General features: G+C 48.7%; 4 protein-coding genes across 6 annotated transcripts; 2 read left to right on the top strand and 2 right to left on the bottom strand.

Annotated features, from left to right (window-relative positions):
- Nucleotides 1-9: 9 nt before the first annotated feature.
- LOC120903859 (18S rRNA aminocarboxypropyltransferase) lies at nt 10-1,192 on the top strand. The gene is made up of 3 exons (XM_040313516.1): nt 10-442; nt 504-688; nt 754-1,192. Exons 1-3 carry the CDS (start codon nt 99-101, stop codon nt 1,146-1,148), a joined length of 924 nt encoding a protein of 307 aa, XP_040169450.1. The 5' UTR covers nt 10-98; the 3' UTR covers nt 1,149-1,192.
- Nucleotides 1,193-1,634: 442 nt separating this feature from the next.
- LOC120905238 (WW domain-containing oxidoreductase) lies at nt 1,635-17,809 on the top strand. The gene is made up of 5 exons (XM_040316129.1): nt 1,635-1,856; nt 1,934-2,443; nt 2,523-2,832; nt 17,328-17,456; nt 17,526-17,809. The coding sequence occupies exons 1-5, from the start codon at nt 1,762-1,764 to the stop codon at nt 17,715-17,717; spliced, it is 1,236 nt and encodes a 411-aa protein (XP_040172063.1). The 5' UTR covers nt 1,635-1,761; the 3' UTR covers nt 17,718-17,809.
- Nucleotides 3,101-17,100, bottom strand: LOC120905236 (eukaryotic translation initiation factor 4 gamma 3-like). 3 transcript variants are annotated; one of them, XM_040316126.1, is made up of 3 exons: nt 16,797-17,100; nt 7,336-9,745; nt 3,101-6,501 (listed from the first exon to the last, which is right to left on the bottom strand). In XM_040316126.1, the coding sequence occupies exons 2-3, from the start codon at nt 9,274-9,276 to the stop codon at nt 6,160-6,162; spliced, it is 2,283 nt and encodes a 760-aa protein (XP_040172060.1). In that variant the 5' UTR covers nt 9,277-9,745; nt 16,797-17,100; the 3' UTR covers nt 3,101-6,159. The 3 variants fall into 3 exon arrangements, with proteins under 3 accessions (XP_040172060.1, XP_040172061.1, XP_040172062.1); XM_040316127.1 differs by lacking the exon at nt 16,797-17,100 and adding an exon at nt 15,340-15,712; XM_040316128.1 differs by lacking the exon at nt 16,797-17,100 and adding an exon at nt 15,084-15,215.
- LOC120905239 (succinate dehydrogenase assembly factor 4, mitochondrial) lies at nt 17,765-18,663 on the bottom strand. Its single transcript, XM_040316130.1, has 2 exons — nt 18,480-18,663; nt 17,765-18,306 (listed from the first exon to the last, which is right to left on the bottom strand). Exons 1-2 carry the CDS (start codon nt 18,547-18,549, stop codon nt 18,038-18,040), a joined length of 339 nt encoding a protein of 112 aa, XP_040172064.1. The 5' UTR covers nt 18,550-18,663; the 3' UTR covers nt 17,765-18,037.
- Nucleotides 18,664-19,966: the final 1,303 nt, after the last annotated feature.

The raw sequence follows: 19,966 nt of genomic DNA, 5'->3' as shown, positions 1-19,966 counted from the left end.
TTTCTGACAGTCAAGTCGGCGTGTTTTTTGGGGAGCTCGGAGAACGTAAACAAACGAAACAGCGGTGACCGAGGTGTACAACTCCATACAGACTAAAAATGAACAAATCTCGTGGTGGCGGTGGTGGCAGTGGTAGAGGACGCAAGAATAATCACTTTCGGAAAAACCATCGCGATCGGGAAAGTCGCCCACTGGCCGAGAAACTATCAGACTTAGCGGTGGAAAGCGATTCCACGTCCGCATCGGAAGATGAAAGCGATCAATCCGGTTCCGGCCACAGTTCGGGCGGGGAGGAGGTGGAACCGAAGAACAAGTTCGATGTGGGAAAGCCGCCCAAATTTCCCGTCGCCATGTGGGACTTAAAGCACTGCGATCCGAAAAAGTGTTCGGGCCGGAAGTTGGCCCGGCATGGATTGATCAAAAACTTAAGGCTAGGACAAAAGTAAGTGGTCGCGGCAAGAAGCAAAGTGAAAGGAAATCAACATAATCTTCTTTTTCTACAGATTTCCCGGCCTTGTGCTAACACCCGTCGGGGTGAACTGTGTCAGCCCCCAGGATAAGGACATTATCAAATCTTCCGGCATTGCGGTCGTGGACTGTTCGTGGGCAAGGCTGGACGAAACGCCGTTTAATAAGATGCGCTCACCGAATCCTCGATTGCTACCGTTCCTGGTCGCGGCCAATCCGAGTAACTTTAGTAGCAATCCTTCGTCGAGGCTGGCATTTTGAATAGAATGTTCTGTTTTATTGCAGTTAACTACGGCAAACCGTGCAAGCTGTCGTGCGTTGAAGCGATCGCAGCCTCAATGTATATTACCGGCTACAAGCAGGAAGCACTTTGGTATTTGAACAAATTTTCCTGGGGCCACTCGTTCGTCGAGCTCAACCAGGAGCTTCTCGATGCGTATGCTGGTTGCGCCAACAGTAAGGAAATACTGGAAGTGCAGAAGCAATACTTGGAAACTGCACAGGATGAGCTGCAGGGCGAACGCGACTTTCCCACTTTTGAATCTGAAGAGGAATCAGAGGAAGAGGAGGAAGAAGAAGAGGAGGAGGAAGAGAATGATGAAGAAGAGCCGGCTATTGTAATAGAGCATGAAAAGGCGAAAAATACTGTGGAAACAGTAAAAGAAGCTACAAGCACTTAGGGAAATAGGCTGTAAATAAAATCTAACATATTGCATCATTGAAACGGTTTAATAATTAACGCATTTTTACAGTATTTTATCATTTTTTAACAACTAACAGGGTTGCTTTCCACATTGTCTCTAGAGAGGATGGTATTTTTTCTCGTTTTTTGCAAGGTGTTATAAATGACAAGGTGAAGTTGTTCAGAGCAAAATGACATTTCTCGACTTGACATTTCTCTTCCTGGGGCTCCGGTATAAAAATCGGGGAGGGCTGGTGCGGGGTAATGAAATTTGTATGCAGAAAGTGACAGATGTCCCCCAAAATGTCGCCCAGCAAAAGCGATAAAAATCAACCTTCTAAATACATTATCCTTGGTTTTTTGCTACAAAAATGTCATATTGTTATTGTTTGACATGACATTTGGCGACATCACGTCACAAACAGACGAGAATAGGTAAGCAACCCTGCATGCCGGTGTTTTGTTGACACTGGCGCTTGTCTCTGCCAGCTGATTCGTCTGCCACTTGCCCAGTGTACGTCAAGTAAAGTGTCTGCATCTACCGTCCTGTGCTCGAGCGACGACAATTCATTTTCATTCCTTCGCGTGTGTTATCCTAAAAGCCCCTACAAATGCCTGCTATGTTGCCGGAATCCGACTCGGAGGACGAGCTGCCGCCAGCATGGGAGGAGCGTGCCACTAGCGATGGTTTTGTTTACTACGTCAAGTAAGTACCGTTGCTCTTAAATGCCACCTCCCCTCCCTAGTGCTGACCACCGTATGCTATCCAATCCCGTTTTCTAGCCATCAAAGCAAAAGCACCCAGTGGACACACCCACGGACCGGGAAAATGAAGCGCGTATCCGGCGAGCTGCCGATCGGCTGGACGCGCCAAATCGAGGAGGACACCCGGAAGGTGATCTTTGTGGAGGAGAAAACGCAGCGCAAATCGTACACCGATCCGAGGCTCGCGTTTGCCGTCGAGGAAGCGCCGGAGCGGTTGAGCGAATTGCGCCAACGGTTCGACGGTGGCACGAACGCGCTGCAGGTGCTGCACGGGCGCGATCTGAACGGCAAGGTGGCGCTCATTACCGGGGCCAACACCGGCATCGGGTACGAGACGGCGCGCTCGCTCGCACTGCACGGGTGCGAGATTATCTTTGCCTGTCGCGATGAGCAGGCGACCCGGGCCGCGATCGATAAGCTGCGGGTGGAGAAGGAAGCGGCCGGCCAGCGGTGCAAGTTTGTGCCGCTGGATTTGGCCAGCCTGCGCTCCACCAAGCAAGCGGCGGAAGAGGTGAAAAAAGGGTACAAGTAAGTGTTTTTTTTATAAATGAAAAGTATCCCAAACGAATTGTCCTTACATTCTCCTCTCGCGTGTTCACCTCTCCAGGCACATCGATATGCTGATACTAAACGCAGGCGTCTTCGCCCTGCCCCATTCCATCACGGAGGACGGCTTCGAACGCACATTCCAGGTGAACCATCTGGCTCACCACTACCTGACGACGCTGCTGTCCGAGCTGTTCGATCACACGACGCGCATCGTCGTGGTGTCGTCCGAGTCGCACCGCATGGCCACACTGCCGGCCGGCGGACTGAGCGAAACCGACCTCTGCCCACCGCAGCACAAGTTCTGGAGCATGATCGCGTACAACAACTCCAAGCTGTGCAACGTCCTGTTCGCGATGGAGCTGGCTAAGGTGAGTGCCGTCTCTTCCGTTCCGCTATCTGCTGATGTTTTATCTTATCTGGGTTGCTTAATGGCGACTCATCGATCGAGGGGGGTGGGGTTCTCTTTTGACGGTTTCGGGTTTCGTGCCACAATCCATGTTCCCCAGGCAAGAGTCGTCCGCTATCGTTGTGGATGGCCTACGTGGACGTAAGTTTGGCTGTTCCGTAGCGATCCCGAAACAAAGCGTGCTGTGATATTATTACTAGGCAACCAAAGCAATGAAAAGCCGGCCTTACTTGCTTGCTATTACAAATGGAGGCGACTGTCGTTTATTTACACTGTAACCGCGTACCGTTTACATGTTTCCTTACACTAATTAACCGACCGAAGAAAAGGGGGGGAAAGTAGAACGAAAAACAAAGAACAATAGATAGAAAGTAACAGTTTGTATGGATGGGAAGAAGGAGGGAAACGGGAAGGTCCAATTCAGCCGTAGCTTCTTGCGCAAAAGGGAAAGTGGAGATTATAGTTAATCATAATAATATATGCCATATAACTGCTGCTAGCACGGGCCCGTCCCTGTAGGGGAACTTCAGCTCATCATCATTATCATCATCATCACCATCATCATCAGAGCATGAGTGCCGTCCGGCCGTCCGTTAGAGACTATTTTTGATAGCTAAAGAAACCCATTTCATATTTCATATAATGCTACATTTTGGGACCCCAAGCCGGTCGGTGTTCTCGGGGTCCTCGCACGCGTACGTAGTCTGTGGAGGTATTGTTTTTTTTATTCTCTCTCTAGTACCACACATGACACGTGTACGCCACGGTACAACATGTTTATTAACTGCAGGCTGCTGCTTCACCACATCCCATCATATCGCATAATCGCACAATCGAATGCGTTTTTTCCCTCGAATTGGTACCATCTGGCATTCCTTTATTCCAGACGGCAGTGTGTGTGTGTGTTTGCTAGTAATAACAGTAGTAGCAGCGCGTATTGTAGTTACTTCTTGGAAGAGATGGTTTATGTATAAAGACAACCCACATGTGCCACCACCACTTGGTTGCTGGCTGTTTGCGATATGAGTGGAGCGTAGTTTCCACCGGCGTACATCAAATCTTCCTTCAACCTCCAATTCCAAATTCATTTTAAAACCCTAAATTATCATCTAATGTAGCTTACAAGTAGTAGTTATAGTAAGTAGTGTGTTCCTGCTGCTTATCCAGCTTTTTTTTTTTTGTTTGCCCTTCAGCTCAATATTTGTTTGTCTATTTGTTTGTTACATTCTTCTGGCTGCGGTACTAACTAATGTGTTCCGGGGGGGAGGGCAGATGTTTGACCTCTTTGTTTGACGGAAGAGGAGGCTGCGCGCTAATGCTTAGCGTCCAACGACACACGATCAGCGAAAGCACAATGCGCGTTTTGATATTGTAAATATTCAACAAAAAAAAGTTATATTAACTGAAGAGTAATAATTCCCCTATTGTTGTTGTTTGCGCACATCCCCATTTTACACTGTTTTAATGTGGCTCTTGGTAAGAGGTACGATTCATATTTTTATAAGTTCATGCTTTTTCATGCATCGTACCTGAAACTGTGTCTTCTTGCTCTTTTTTGAACTGCGCCCCTAGATTCTGGGCCACAGAGGCTTACGGGAAGAACCAGGTTGCACTGTTGCATGTTTCCTGCGAGGAGCAGCACCATCCTCCTCTTCCTTTGTTTTAGTCTATATTCATCAAACACGTTGTTTCTTGTTTTCTCATGTGGTTTATATATAATGTATGGTTTATATTGCTAATATATATGGTGCTATTTCTGCTTTGCTTTCCCTTTTTTTTTTTTTGCTCATTCATGTATATATTAATGCTGCTTTACCCAATCCGCCGTTCTGTGCCATACTTTTGTTTTTTAAACGGTTAGCTTTTTTCTTCTTTTTTGTTTAACAGTTCACACAGTCTGCTGGGAACACTGTACTTATGGAAGCAGTTTCTGCTTTAAATGTTTCATACTGCAACCGCACCAATTGTTGCATGTTTTGGCTTAGAACCGTGTGTGTGTTTGTGTGTCGGGGGCGGGGGGATGGTAGAGAGGATCTTAAAGATATCGCCTCGCTTCTCAATTTTTAATCGGTTTTGCGTCCTAACTAATCAACTAATGTATACATATTAGTACGGCTTCTTTTTTATCGAGTATATCTCTGCTTCTTTTTTTTGTTTTGTTTCATGAAAACACATTCTCCCTCGCGTCGTTCAACTGTTTTCCTATTTGCGGCTGGATTTTTCTCTTTTTTTCTTGTATGGAAGGTTATAAAAATTAATAGCGGAAGGAAAACACAATCATTTCTCTATCTCACCCCCTCACGCTCTCTTCCATCATATCATCAATATCATGTTAGCATTAGTATCAACGCGGGGTTTTTTGCGTGTCTTCTTCTTCTTCTTCTGCTTCTTCTGTACAACCTCGCACTTTAGATAGTCAAAACCTTTACTTTAGATTTACAGGAAAAGAACAAGTGGGAAATTAACGTGAAAATAAACCCTTTTAAAAGGAGAAATAGAGGGAGACGGAAACCACAGAATTTGCAATAGTAACAGTTATAGTGTGCAGATAAAGGTTTACTAAACAGTGATCCAGCCCACTGCATTATGTTTTGCTGCTGGTTCCCCCATTGAGTGCATTGAGTGCGTAGAGCGATACATTGAATTTTAATGCGTTCATCATAAAATGTGCCTACCCAAAAAAGCCAACTGTACGAAAAGAGTTACATACACACATACATACACACACAAACAGGCTACCAGATACACACAGAGGTATATCTGCTGCGGGACGAAACCTAGGCGAAGACGAAGATCTAATCTTGATCTCATCTCTCTCAGTAGTAGGCCCTGTAGTAAACCCTGGTGCCCTCATGCAAATCTTCGCCCCTTTCCCTATGTCACAATGAGAAAAGGAGGCGCGACCCCCCCGTTCGACCGTTTCGTGTGTTTTGAGGCGTAAGTTAAAAACCCACTGACTGCGATACCGGACCTACCGAAATTGTGTCAAAAATAAAGCGCAATTGGGATGTGGTAGTAGCGTAAACAAAACAGAGCAGCCCCACTCGTGCACCTCCATCATCTACCCTCATCTTTCGCAGCAAATTTAGCTTCTCCTCGTGATTTTCTCGATCATTTCTGCGCCAGCGCTTCACAATTTTGCAGCCGCACTCCTTGGCTGCTGTGTGTTTCTCTCCCATTCTCTCTCTCTCTCTCTCCACTGTTACCTCATTGCACGTGGATGATGATGGCCGGGGGGTTAGTGCTGCTGTTCGGTGTCGATCGATCATTGCTGCTGATGATTGCCCTATCACAAGTGGCTGCTGGTTCGGCCGAGGTAATGGGGCGTTTTAGAGTTGTTGCCACCGCCGCCGCCGCCACCCTTTTTGTGGGATTGCGAACCCTTGGAACCACCTCCACCACCACCACCTCCTCGTCCACCACCACCGCTGCCGCCACTTCCGCCACTTCCACCACCACCACCACCACTACTGCCACCACCCATCGGACCGGACGCACCGAAGAAGCTTGGCGGTTGGGCAGCCGACTCGTCAATGTTGAGGGACGCGAACACGTTGTTTGTTTTTCCACCCCAGCCCTGGAACATGGAGGCCGATCCGAGGCGCGTTTCACCAGTCTGCGGTTTAGGTGCCTGTGGGAGAGGGGACAAAAAAACAGCAAAACGTTAAACAAAACCCCAATTCACCTCATCCCACTCTTGTCTGGATCAGTGCTGCAAAATGTCACTGTCAATGTCTGATGTCTGAAAAATCTGACTTAAACAAAATCCATATCAGCGTCACGTACTCGTATTATGATGATCAGAGCTGATACTCTAAACTATCGGCGTGACCAATGCTTCGTGACATTTTTGCGACCATCGCTTGGTCAGTTACTATGTCATGATTTTTTTTACAGTGATCACTTCTACAAAATGTGATCAGTGATGACATAGTCATGCCAAATTCCGGCTGAAACAAAATCATGTCAGCGTCACGAACTCTACTGTGATGATCAGAGGTGAGACTCAAACAGTTGGTCAGTCACTTGGTTGCGAATGTTGTGTTTGTGTCTAGTGGTTCAAGGAAACAAAATGAACGTGCTTTCTCGCTCTGTTTGACTCGACAGACAATCAAAGCAGACAGAGCGAGAAAAAATGTCTATTTTGTTGCTCAGGACCACACGCCAAGTATATTCTAGGAATGCCGTGATTATCGCTGACAAAAAATGTCGTGAGTTTCACCTCTGACCATCTCAGTTGTTGAGCTTAGTTGGTGAGCTGATTTGAACTTCGTTTCAGACATGAGTGTTGATGACTGAAAAAGTGCTGCATGTCGTTTTCGGCATTTCATGACGCACTTTGATTGAGTGTCAGCAATGAGCATCAAGCTACCACGGATATGTTCATTGATTTCGTTTGTGAATATCTCGTGATGTTCATGACATTTTGCAGCACTGGTCTGGATCATCACCACGATATACGTACCGAAATGTTTATCTTCTTCGGATCGATCGATAGCATGGTCCAGGCATTGTTGCGCGAGTTGGCCGGCAGCATAAACCCATCCTCATCGACCATGCGCTTGTTCTTCTGTGCACTTCCGCCACCACCGCCACCGCCGCCGCCGCCACCACCACCACCTCCACGACCACCACCACCGCCGCCACCACCACCTCCACCGCCACCGCGCGGTAGCTTGTAGCTGAGCAGCCAGTTCTTGTTCTCCTCCGCCTCCACCTCGCGCTGGATCTCCTCGCGCGTTTTCGGCGCCGCCTGGGCCAGTCTCCCTCGCCACTTATCCTTGCGCAGGTCGAGCAGGTCCATGATCATGAACCGGATGCGATTGCACACCGGCTCCCCGTTCGGCAGCAGTATCTGACGTTCCGAGATGCGCTGCAGCTTGTTGAAGCACTCCTGCAGCGTGCCGGACGAGTCCTGGGCGGTCGCCTCAATGCGCACGCCGATCGTGGTCAGCAGCTTGCACAGACACTCGAGCGACTCCTCGTCCAGCACGTCGTCCTGCAGCAGCTGCATGATGCACTTGAGCATAATGTTCGCGCTCAGCTGCTCCTGCTTGTACAGCGCACCGATGAAGCGGATCGTGCCGAGCGCTCGCCTCCGGATGCGGTTCGTCTGCTCCTCCAGCTCCATCTTCATGTCCTCGGTCTGTTCCGCGGTCTGTTCGCCCGCCTCCGTGCGCTTGTCGTTCTCCTGCTGCAGCTTCGTGTTGCGCTTGCAATCGGTGCGATGCTTCTCGAACTCCGCCTGGCACTGGGAGATGAGCACGCGCTTCAGGCTCATCACCTGCCCGGTCGCACCGCTCGGGCTAACCTTGATCTCTGTGCCGAGCTCCCGGCACAGCTGCGCGTACGTGTCGGAAAAGTTCGGCTCCATGATGGCCTTCTCGAACAGGATCTTGATGCAGTTGGTCAGCCGCTCTTCCGTGTCGATCGTGAGCGCCTTGATCTGTTCCTTCAGCACGCCAAAGTTCTCCGGCGTCAGCTTGTTGAGCGCGCTGCGGAACTCGCGCGACAGCTTCTGGGTCTTTTCCGTCTCCGGGTCGGCCGCCACCTTCGGCTGCATGAAGGACGGTTTCCACGCGTTCGAGGAGGACTTTAGCTTCACCTCCTCGCTAATGTTCAGGTTCACCTTGATCATCTGCCCGTCCGTGTCGTCCCCGCCCGCCATTGCGCCGGTGCGGGTCGACATCTCCTTCGCGGACAGCCGGCCACGGTACAGGTTGCGGTTCATGGGCGGCCGGCCACCGCCCGACGGGCTATCCATTCCGCTCCCTTCGCCCGCTGACGGCATCGGGCCGCCGAAGCCCATGCTCTTCATGAACGACGGCAGCAGCGAGTTGTCCTGTCCGCTGACGGCGCCAGCACCACCACCACCACCGCCGCCGCCACCACGACCGCCCATGTGCCGTGCGGAGGACACGAACGTGCCCGGGCTGGACTTGAGCAGCGATTTGCAAACGTCCGGTATCGTGGTGGGCTTCTCGCGCCCAATCGCCGAATCCTTCAGCGACAGCAGCAGATCGAGCGAGTACTTCTTGCGCACACAGCTCACCGCATCCTCGTTCAGCTTCTCGGACGTGCGGCGGATGCGCTTGCCAATCGACAGCCCACCGGTCGGCGTGGTCGGAGTGGCCGGATCCGAGGCGTTATTGTTGTTCCCGGTCGCTGCAGTGCCGCCGCCACCTCCATCGTTGTTGTTGAGCGCGTTGTCCGACGGTTCGGTGGTGCCCGGTTCCTCCTCCGCTTCACCATTTGCGTCCGCCGCCACCGGTGCGGTACCGTTTATGGACAGCTTCGTTACCGCATCCGCTACAAGGTCGATCTTGTTGTTGTTGTCCTCCTCCTGGCGCTTTTCCGCCACCGCTGATTGGGCCAGCGTGGCGACATCGCCACTGTCGGTTGCCATGCTGGAAAGGGGGTAAAGCTGCCGCTCCCTCTAGTGTTCCGTTCGTTCGCTTCCGTACACTGGATCACACCCTCCTCCAGGTTGCACAAATCGTTTCCGTAAAGCGAAACGAAACTGCCTCCCGGGGCTCACGCGCGTTGTGTGTGTGTGTGTGTAGAGCAAAAGCCCTGGCAGTGTGGAAGTTGTATGTGTATGTATTTAGCGCACTATTGGACAGTCTCTATTTGGGTACGAGGAACACAGAGTTTTTCACACTTTATGTATATGGCGAATGCGAATGCAGTTTGGCAGTGAGGATCGCGTATGTGTGTGTGATCGCGTACTTTGTTCGCGCTGCTATGCTTTAACACTTGACAATTCACAATGTTTGCTTCACAGTTTTCTCTTAAAGTACTGAACCTAGCACACTACCACCATTAGTATTTTGTGTGGATTGAAGGAACCAGCCTCGTCTTTCCGATGTGTTTGTCTAAAGAGAAAAAAAAGAAAAACAGAAAGGAACATTATTAGGATAAATTGTTGCAGTACGTTCACCAATAAACCACCTGTTGGTGGATAACGAGTTGACTGTGGCTCTTTTGGCCGCTTTGCGTACGTGCGTGCGTACATGTGTGTGTGTTATCAATATGACGTTGCGCATTTTACTGTGCGCAGCCGTTCCTTACTCTCGTAAGAAAAAAAGCAATGTTTTTTGGTGTTGTGTGAGGTCTTCTGGGGCCACCACACAGCTTCCCACACTGCTGGGACATTCTTCTTGGAACAGAGCTGATTTTGTTTCGATTAGAACATCACTGGGGGTTTCAATTGCAATAGTGTTCGCCGTTGATGATGATGATGATGATGGGAGGATATTTCTATGTCTTCCTGTCTTACAGTGATGGTTTAACACCGGCGGGGGCGACGACGACAACGACGACGACAGTGTCTTTTCTTTTCTATTTTTATCATTCGTAGCGGTGTGCAGTTTACACCGTCTTACACATGATGTGTGGGTGAGAATGTGCGTTGATGGTAGTAACTTCATTTTCTACTGTTTTTCCCCTTTTATCATCATTACAGGGTTTACCAGGAGTTCTCATCGCTGTGGGACACTTTATTGACTCTTTCTTATGTGAAATGAACTAAAAGTAATGGGAATTGGACTCTATAGCAAACTTGTTGGACAAATCCAATAGGAATTTCCGAGGCGCCTGTCTAAAAGGGTGCCATAGAGACCAATTTCCATCATATGAAGTTCACTTCCAATAAGAAAGAGTCAACGAAGTGTTCCGCAACTATGAAAACCCCTGGAAAACCCTGTAATTAAGCAGAATTAAAATACAGGTAAAATGCAACTAACTTGGGTTTTTTTTTATAACAATCCATCTCCCCATTAATTTAAATTGGTCGTTTTATCACAGCAAAAAGAGAATACAAAGACGGTTCTCTCCCTGTGTGTGTGTGTGAGTCTATGTGGCATATTCCTATCGCGAGCGAGCACACGATCGCGTGGCTGCTCTGGCTTTTCGCTTTGCTTTTGCTACAGGTGAAAGTGAAATCTCGGGTACTCGGGTTACTGAATGCTGAAACAACCGGCTCTTGCTTGCCCCCCATCTTACCTCCATTCTCCCTCCATTGACTTAATTAGATAATTACTGTTAACACACCGTCACACCCAGAGAGGCTGCCACTTGCCCCGCGTTCAATGCAGTTTTGCTTCAACAAGACACACTGGCTGCTGGTGGGCGATGCGTTGTATGTGTTGCTACCCCCAAAAGGTTGTCCTCCTTCCGCCGGCCGTGTAGTTTTAAGCAAAACCCCTTTTACGCGACTGTTAGCACATTTCGCGTCAAGGTCGTTATGGAGACGACGAAGAGAGGTGTGTGTGTGTGTGTGCTGCACAAAAAAAGAGGTTTGTGGACCAATTTCGGGAGAGGTGGAATGGAAACCGGACTCCAAAGCGACCTATAGCGTTGCCACCACCACCACCACCACCAGGTGAATTGCGTGTGGTATTGTGTGAAAGCCCCTCTCTTGCTTGGGGTTTTCTCTCTCCTTGTCTCGCTCTTTTCCATTTTCCATTTTTTTGTGCGCGCCCCAATTTGAACGAAAATTCCACACGCAGCAGTGCAACAAAGTGTGCAACAACGAGTAGGGGAGGCCGAGTGGGGGATAAAATCGAATGAAATCAAGTGAAAAAGTGCAGGCCTGTTGCTAGGTGGTGTGGGACAGCACACCATTTGGGTTGGATTTTTGCACCACCTTATGGCGGCGGCTTCTTATGCTTCTTTTGCGCGCAGGTTTCGTGTGTGTGTGTGTGTGGGAAGAAGTTTGCACGCGTGCAAGTCTTTTTTGCATGTCCCAAGAGCAGCAGCAGCAGCTAGTGTAATGGTAGTTTACTTCTCTCTGAGGGAAGGGAGCTTTCAGGCCACAGTGACACAACAAAGATCATGTTGCTCGATCACATCATGCTTGATCGAACGCTGTCTTGTCTCGCGGTATCAATAACTACTGCAATGGAAGATCATTCGGTTTTCACTGCAATAGTCTCGTTTTGCGCAACATAGTTGTTGGCGGGTTCGATTTCTCACGAGACCGCATTGGGGCGCAACTTTCATTCAAAAGCCGGGCCGGGCGGAAGACGGTTGGGCCCAATGCGTCCACGTGCGTGCCTGTGTGATGCGCGCAATGCAATGCCGCTGGATGCAAGATTGCGTGTGATGCATTTCACTTCTCTCCACTTCACCACTTCGCAGTAAGTTTTTCCTCTTCGCAATGCTCTTGTTGGATTAAGCCCAAGTCAGTCGGTGTAAAGTTTTCCCGTTTGCAATTTTCCCCCGCTCTGCTAAAGTGGATTGGAATTCCGTTTCTTCTGCTGCTTCTTGTGGGTAAGGAAGAGTGGTGGAGGGGGGCACACACATCAGTGTATCCGCTATCTTTTTAAACCCGTTGCAAAACCTGGTATTCAGGTGAGAGCAGTGCGGTGGTGGTGGTGATGATGATCGTACCGGCTTAAAACTGTAAACGTTGCCCTATTTTTTCTCTTTCAATAGGCCAAAGTCGTGGGGTCTTCGGCAGTCTCTCTTTTTAAAATTCGATGGCGTGTTGGGGTAATTTTCGGCCTGCTCGTGTACGTGTACGCTGGAATTTGAGGTCACCTGCAGGAGGATGTATTCAGGCATTAAGTCAATGCTGTTTGAAGAGACAATTCATTATTTTTTTTGTTAAATTGTATTTCAAATCAAATATGAAACGATGACATCAGCCAGTCTCATTGCATCGCTTCCTCATCGTTGTTGCTCTGATCAACAGAGAAAGCCTTTCCTTGTCGGCGGAATTGGAATTGCACTTTCCATTGGATCATCACACCGACACACACACACACGTGCGCATGAATTGGAAAGCTGCTGCTGTCTAAAGAAATGCCGAAGTAAAGCACCACACACATGCAGCATTGGCATGCAAGAAAGCAAAAGAGAGAGGGTGAGTTTGTGATTTTCTTCCGTGGTCGTTGCGACCGTTAAGAAACGACAAAGATGTGTACTCCCTCCTCTCTGGACGAGTGTGTGCGAATGCAATAGACGAAGAGGAAGCGATCGTTTAGGAAACGGGGACGTCAGACAACCCCCTAGCCCTAGAGCACGACCTTCAGAGGACGAATCGATACGGCAAAGGTAAAGCACGAGACGATGCAACACGACGAACACGGCGTGTGTCTTGGTGGTGGTGGTTTGATTTTCTACGAAGAAAATAGGTGAAAAGGTTTTTTGGCCCTTTCTCGCAGCAGTCTCTCGGTTGCTCGGAATGTCTTTGTTGTAAATGCAGAATGCATTTACCGTCTAGAAAGGGGATGCATTTGCTCGGTTCGAACAAGAACGGGCACATAAAGGAGGACAATTATCGAGAGACAGACAGAGAGAGAGGGAGAGAGAGAGAGATGTTCTTGTTTTTCGCCCTAGAAAAGGTCGTCCCCCGCTAGTTCGCTCGTGGCCCCTCCAAGACACAGTGTGTGTGTGTGCCCAGGGTCCTTTCCTCCAATGGGCGATGTTTACGGATGCAAAGCTGCCACACTAAACACACACACACACAGCCTCACAACATTCGTATCATTTGTGGCTCGTGTGCGCTGGGGCGGTGGTGGTGTCTATCACAGACATTCCCGTTATCAATTGAATGTCTTCCCGCGAACGTGTGTGTTGTGAAAACTAGCTGCCCGAAGCAAAAAGGCAGGCACAGACATCCCGTTTGCTTTTTTTCCGGAAGCTTCATCAAAACCCGACGACAAAAATCAACAAAGCAAATGAATGGCGAATTCAGGAATTATAAGACCCGCCCAGAGACAATGCCCGTTCAATTACACACGATGGTGAAACTCGGGCTGGTGTGGGGCGCGCGACAAGCACAAACAATGGCGGGGGCCAATTTGCTCCTTTTGTTAGAGAGGGGCATCCTTTGCTAGGATGCTTTTTCCCTCGAAAACGGGTGGACAATACTCGAACACACGGAGCAGGAAGAGGAGAGACACAAAAATCCGCTACGTTGGCATGTTTCATTCATGATTCCGTCCATGGCGCTCTCTCTCTCTCTCTCACATACACGAAACAAAAAGACTCTCTTGCTTAACCCAAAACCCCGCTTCTCCGTTCTCAACACCACCCCTCGCCCGCGCGGTCATGAGGTGCACACACACATACGCACACACCCACGTGCAGACACAATGCTCTTATGCAATTTCTATGCGCTTCCCCAAAAAAGGCGAACTACACATCGCCGCCAGCATCGTGCACACGGAGGGGAGACAACGACACGTGCACGGTTTTGTGGGTAGCTCCCCCCGCGCCCGTCCCCTCTGTTACGTGCACCAACTCGCTTGCGGTAAATGACGCATCAACTTTCATAGAAGTAGAAGCAGGCTACGATATTTCGTCTTAAGTTTTGGGTCATAATTGCACTTGCAAAAGTAGTGCAATGTCATCGAAGGCAATCAAAAATGGGGAGCGCTGTGCAGTCTTATGACACACGACGGATGCATCACACACACACACACACACACACACGCACACAAGCACCGAATCCCATGCGGGAATGGATGATATCGCTGCACTGCATGTTTGAGTGTGTGCGGATTCGCGGAAACGTTGTGTGCTTCTGTGCGTTTCAGTGTGTACGTGTGTTGTTGCGTTTGCGAATTTTGGTGCGATTTTTCGTCTGTGTCACCACGTCGTCTCTCACAAGGTGGTGAATGCCTTCTTGTCGCTGTGTGTGTGATGTTTTTTTTTTTGCTGTGCGTCTGCTAGAGCCCGCAGAGTTTCGCACCGAAACCCGTCGTGAATGACCTAGAACGGAGCAAAAATTCCATAGCACATGTGAGCAAGACGGCAGATACAGCCATACGCGCGCACACACATAGACACACACACACACACGCAGAACGCCTCCCGTACGGACACATCAAAGCAACCCCCATTGGGTGTAAAGGGCACGCGGGATTTCTGTTAACACGCGCGCTCACTGTTCGGTTCGACTTCGTATCGTGTCGAAATCCTGCAGTAGGCATTGTACAATGGGAAACGAATCACGCACACGCACACACAGAAACACACACAAACAATTGTGACACGTAGCACACACGCAGAGGCAAAGCAAGCCCGTGCACACACTGGCCGGACGACGGGAATCGCCGTTTGTAATCCTTGGGCTCCCGTTTGTGTTAGAGAGAGAGTGTGTGTGTTTTTGGGACCTTTCCCGTGCGGGTTTCGCGATCCGCCGTGACTGTAAATTACACACACACACACACACGCACGAAAAACGTGTAAGAATACGCACACTTTTTTATAGATTACACACGGTTTCGCTACACGGAGGCGCACCACCAGCACCGAGAAGATTCACTTTTCTTTTGAGCAACACGACACACGGCTCTCTACCATCACCAACACACCGACCGCTGCTGCTGCTGCTGACGGCATTCCATTCCAACACCATTGCAGCGCACACACGCGGAGAGGTTTCGTTTTCTGATTTTTTCTTCTTCTCGCAGTCTGTGTCTCGCTGTAGTAACACGGGCCGACGACAATCACTCACCTAGTGTATTCACGCGGGGACCGTTTTTGGGGGGGTCTTTTAGAGTTCGTTGCGTAGTAGTAGCAAGACCAAGACACACTGACAACACTCCTCTGTCTGGCTAATATCCTTTGCAAGAAGAAGAAGAAGAAGCCCCCACCGATGATTGCGCACGCGGTGATCGTTGTTTTGTGCGCCCTGGTTTATCGGCCCCTCGCCTAGCCGTTTCCGTCTGTTCTTTTGTCTCCGGCTCCTGCCAGAGCTGAACAAAAACAATCTCACCTACCAGCGGGCCCTTTCATACAATGAAAGGCGGCGGCCCCCGCTCGTCAATGGCAAACAGGGGAGGAAATTACGCACACGTGCGTGGTTAAAATGACAGCTGCTATTGCTGTTGCTGCTGCTCCTCCTCCAGCAACCAACCCGTTATCCCTGTCTGTTTCTATCTCGCTCTCTCCCGCTCTGCTTCACCGTTCCCTTGTGCAGTGACAGTTTAGGGTAGCGTTTTCTATCCAATTTTTGCTGCTGGAGGCACTACCGGAATTTGTAACACTTTTTCAATCATTTTCTAACATTAAAAGATGTTTCATATTGAATTTGTGTTGAATTTTTTAAAGTAATTTCTAACACTGAAACCACTGATTTATGAAGGGAACAAGACGGGAAGAAAAGGGATAACAAATTCCATTGCCTACTTGGCGACTGGTTAGGCACAAGCAGTAGGAGGAAAGCAGTTGCAATTTTGCTTTGGAAATTGTCTTCTCTCTGTTACAAAAAAAATCCATCCACGATGGACTTTACACCCCATCGGTGCCTCGTCGACACGTCGGTAAGGTGCTGGTGGAGCTTAGAGGAGGGCAGAGCGAGGGGGTTACATTACGCTCTCTTTCCGGTTTCAGACACACAGGTGAGAACGGAGCAGTGTGCGTTGCGATGACCGGGCGCAAGGCATCGCTTGCTTTTCGCAACTTCATTCGCACTCTATGAATAATCTCATTGACCACGGGACAAGTACAAGAACCGCCCTCATGGTGTGTGCGGTGGCGTATTACCTTAAAATACGCAATCTCACTAATCTAGCAGCCTGAAGAACAGAGCTCCCCTCGAAACGGTTCTCTCTCGCTCTCTCTCTGTCTCTCTCACAGCGCTCTGCGTGAGGAAAGGTTGGCTGATGACGAGACGGCCCCAAAATGACGGGCGATAGTGGTTCACCCCGTCCGAATAAATCCGTCACCCGTCGACGTTCCGGGTGGGGGACAACGAGACAGCTCCTCTCCCGCTCCTGCGGCCCCTACACGCCACACATAATTGCCTGCGCACAGCAGACAGCAACCCTTATTGCCTCTCTTCCCTTTGCTCCTAGTCTTTCTTTTTGTGAGCCACGGTGTCTCTCACGCACGCATGTGAACCCGAGCGCACACACACACTCTCATGGGCACACGCACGCACGCACCGATGGTGAGATTTATTTCTATTACCTTGCACAGAAAACAGCACACGAACAGAGCTCTGGAGCACACGACGACTGCGGCACTGTCTCTTTCTCGCTCACTCTCTCGGTTCTTGGGACAGATGGTGGAGGCTTTTGTGTCGCTTTCTGTTCGTCGTTTTTCTGTTGTGATGAGGTTCAAACTGGCGATCGCTGGTGGACTGTTCCGCAAACCGGGACGCACGCAATGTTGAGTTCACCGATTGTAGAGATTTTGAGGCTCCTGTACTGCACCACACCGTGTAACGTGGTGCAGATTTCAAAAGGATTGCAAAATGGATCCACTGCTGTCAGTTTGCGTGTGGCAGCTGTCATCAGGTTGGATCGCGGTGCGCACGGGCGGGCGGGTTGGATCGAGCCGGTGTGTCAGCCGCCATCTTGGACGAGTGATTGGAATTTCTACGGGTGAAATTCGCACGAAAGTGAAAATAATATTCTGTGAGATGGGGATTAAAATTTCGTGGGAATCATTCAAAAAGATTGGCTTTTATTTAAAAAAACCTTTTATTTCTCATTTCAGCGCTGGAAATCCAGAGGCATCGCGGTGTTTGTGCTCCATCCGGGGAATATGGTTTCGTCGGCCCTGTCTCGAAACTGGTGGTTCTATCGCTTCCTATTTGGGCTGGTTCGTCCGTTTACAAAATCGCTGGTAAGAAACGATTCCCATCTCAACCGTTTATCGATAACCATTTCAATAATCTGGTACCATTTGTTTTAGCAACAAGCGGCCAGTACCACTGTTTACTGTGCAACAGCGTACGAGCTGACCGGCTTGACTGCACTGTACTTCAACAACTGCTACGTCTGTGAGCCGTCCGGTGCATCCAGAAACGAGCAGCTGCAGCAAAGCCTGTGGGAGCTTAGCGAGAAAATGATCCAGCGTGTGATGGGAGCGCCGGGCGCCCAATAAGGTAAAGCAAGGTAAAAACAGTAAATGATTTTACTACTGCTGACGACTTCCGAAAAATACATCCTTCTTTATTGATGTGCAACAAGACGAGCTGATTTGAGTTTACCCACCTGTACTAACAACGATGACATAACACGTGTTGTGTAGTTTGAAGAAAATCGCTACTAACATCTTGCTGACCCTATTCTAACATCTCTTGAACGTGATGCAAACTTTGCTAAATGCTAACATCCAACCGTACTATAAAGTAGTAAAATAAGTTATACATGCCCACTCCGTGTGCGTGTGCATGTGCAATCTGTTCTGTTTTGTTTGTTTTCCTAAAAATCTGTAACACGCCCCTTGCGCTCCCAATCCCCGTACCGGGTCGGTTCCGGTCCCTTCGGTCCACCGATTTCGCCCGTGTTTGGGTTCGTGTTGTTTGGCCACGGCTCGAGCGGTTCCTTCTCCTGGTACGGATGCTTGCCAACGATCTCGTCCAGCTTGCCGATGGGTGTTTTTTCGCGCAGCTTCTTCTGGAACTCCTCCATCCGCGGACTGACCGGTTTGTCCGACGGTGGTTTGTTCGTCGAGAAAGACAGCGAGGGAACTATGATGGGAAGAGACCATAGGGCAGTAGGAACAGCTGATGTTGTAGTGGGGCAAACCATACGCATTGCGGTATTTAGAAGTACCGTACGATTGCAAGCGTGGTGAAATATGTACGCAGCGGGGGATGCTGCGCAAAGATGAGATTTATCCGGGACTAGCGATGAAACTTACCGAAATTGACAACATACACGTGCCGGATGGAGGAGGAAAATTTGTTCACCAAAACTTTGGACGTCATCATGGCGAAAATGAGAGGTGATTGTGTTTGCTGGAGTGTTATGGAATATTCACCGAGGTGCAGAATTCTCGTGCTAGCGGTGATGATGTTTTGTTTTGAAAAATAGCAAAAGGGAAAAAGCAGATTTCGATCCGTCACCATTGACGTTCTGCGTGTTGAGGGGTAGGAATGTCAATCTGTTCTTCGCGTTTGGTGAAATATTTCAAACTTCCTTGACCGTTTGAAAGATTTCCGTATGTTTTCATAAAAATTTAAATTTGAAATTGGATTCTGTCAACCTATTGGAAATTCGCTACGTGAAACGTGAAGCTATTGGTGAGATAGGAATCAAAGAAAGTAGTGCTGGCCATAAAGTAGGAAAATGATCAAATACTACGTCATAGAACGAAAATTTCCTTATTGGATTGGAAAAATATTTATATTGCAGTATTCAAATTAATTCAAATACATTAACAAATCTAAAAGACGTAAGGGGCATTGTTTACAGTTGAGCACGTGCCAGCCATACGTTTAATTCGCTTCGTTTTATTAACACCATAATGTTACGATGCAACAGATTGCTTTTAATTGCCAACAAGGGAGAGATTCTTAATAATGGCTTAGTCCGTCTTCCACATCCATATTTGAGAAGCTTTTTGGCAAGTGTTCGTCACGAGGAAAGAGCCTAAAGGATAGAACCTGTAATTGGCTAGAGTGGAATAGAGTACTTATGGAACTATGGGACTTTACTATAAGCTCTTAAGTAGAATTTTGAATAATAATCAATTACATTTGAAATACAACCGACAAACAATCTTGTAGCGTTGAGTATTAAATAAATAAATAACATCCATCGAAATAAATCTCACAGTTAAACAAACTCGAAAACACGAACTGTTCTTGAAGGCAACGAAAGAAACGTCAATTTTCACCTTCATCGTAGTAAAACTCTCCCCTCCACATGATCACTATTTAATGAGCTACCCATACCACACATCGCACCCAACTCCCCCCCATACACACACGTACAAGTGGTACAGCATCAGATGCATTATAACCAATTCCTATGGGATGTATGTATAGATTGACGAATACAAATACAGAATGCACAACACCCTTAGCAGGAGATACCGGGACGAGTAACGGTGAAGAGAAAATTGATTTATCCTACAACGCGATCCTCAAGAAACGATCGGAGCCGCCCGCCAAGGTATGGAAATAATCTGCCCTCCTTGTCGCGCGTGTGTGTGTGTGTGGTGGATGTGTTTTCCGTGTGGGTAGACGAACAAGCTGAAAATAGATTCCATCCAATCGTATGGAATAGGACGAGACCCCACCATTAGGCACGGGTACCACTATACCACACGCCCCGAGAAGACCAAAGCGGATGATCGTTTGCATTCCACTGCAGAGAAGACAAGAAGTAGAAGAGGTTATGCAG

Source organism: Anopheles arabiensis, chromosome 3, assembly GCF_016920715.1.
Source record: "Anopheles arabiensis isolate DONGOLA chromosome 3, AaraD3, whole genome shotgun sequence".
NCBI lineage: Eukaryota > Metazoa > Arthropoda > Insecta > Diptera > Culicidae > Anopheles > Anopheles arabiensis.
The sequence above is the reverse complement of the archived record's forward strand: the minus strand, read 5'-3'. Positions and strand labels throughout refer to the sequence as shown.

Excerpts from the sequence above, each read along its gene's own strand:
- LOC120905239 (XM_040316130.1), bottom strand. The coding sequence starts at position 18,549 with ATGATGACGTCCAAAGTTTTGGTGAACAAATTTTCCTCCTCCATCCGG. Across the intron at positions 18,307-18,479 it reads CGTGTATGTTGTCAATTTCG|TTCCCTCGCTGTCTTTCTCG; the intron begins GTAAGTTTCATC and ends TTCCCATCATAG.
- LOC120905238 (XM_040316129.1), top strand. The coding sequence starts at position 1,762 with ATGCCTGCTATGTTGCCGGAATCCGACTCGGAGGACGAGCTGCCGCCA. Across the intron at positions 2,833-17,327 it reads TCGCGATGGAGCTGGCTAAG|CGCTGGAAATCCAGAGGCAT; the intron begins GTGAGTGCCGTC and ends TTCTCATTTCAG. Across the intron at positions 17,457-17,525 it reads GTCCGTTTACAAAATCGCTG|CAACAAGCGGCCAGTACCAC; the intron begins GTAAGAAACGAT and ends CATTTGTTTTAG.
- LOC120905236 (XM_040316126.1), bottom strand. The coding sequence starts at position 9,276 with ATGGCAACCGACAGTGGCGATGTCGCCACGCTGGCCCAATCAGCGGTG. Across the intron at positions 6,502-7,335 it reads CGAAGAAGATAAACATTTCG|GCACCTAAACCGCAGACTGG; the intron begins GTACGTATATCG and ends CCTCTCCCACAG.
- LOC120903859 (XM_040313516.1), top strand. The coding sequence starts at position 99 with ATGAACAAATCTCGTGGTGGCGGTGGTGGCAGTGGTAGAGGACGCAAG. Across the intron at positions 443-503 it reads AACTTAAGGCTAGGACAAAA|ATTTCCCGGCCTTGTGCTAA; the intron begins GTAAGTGGTCGC and ends CTTTTTCTACAG. Across the intron at positions 689-753 it reads CCTGGTCGCGGCCAATCCGA|TTAACTACGGCAAACCGTGC; the intron begins GTAACTTTAGTA and ends GTTTTATTGCAG.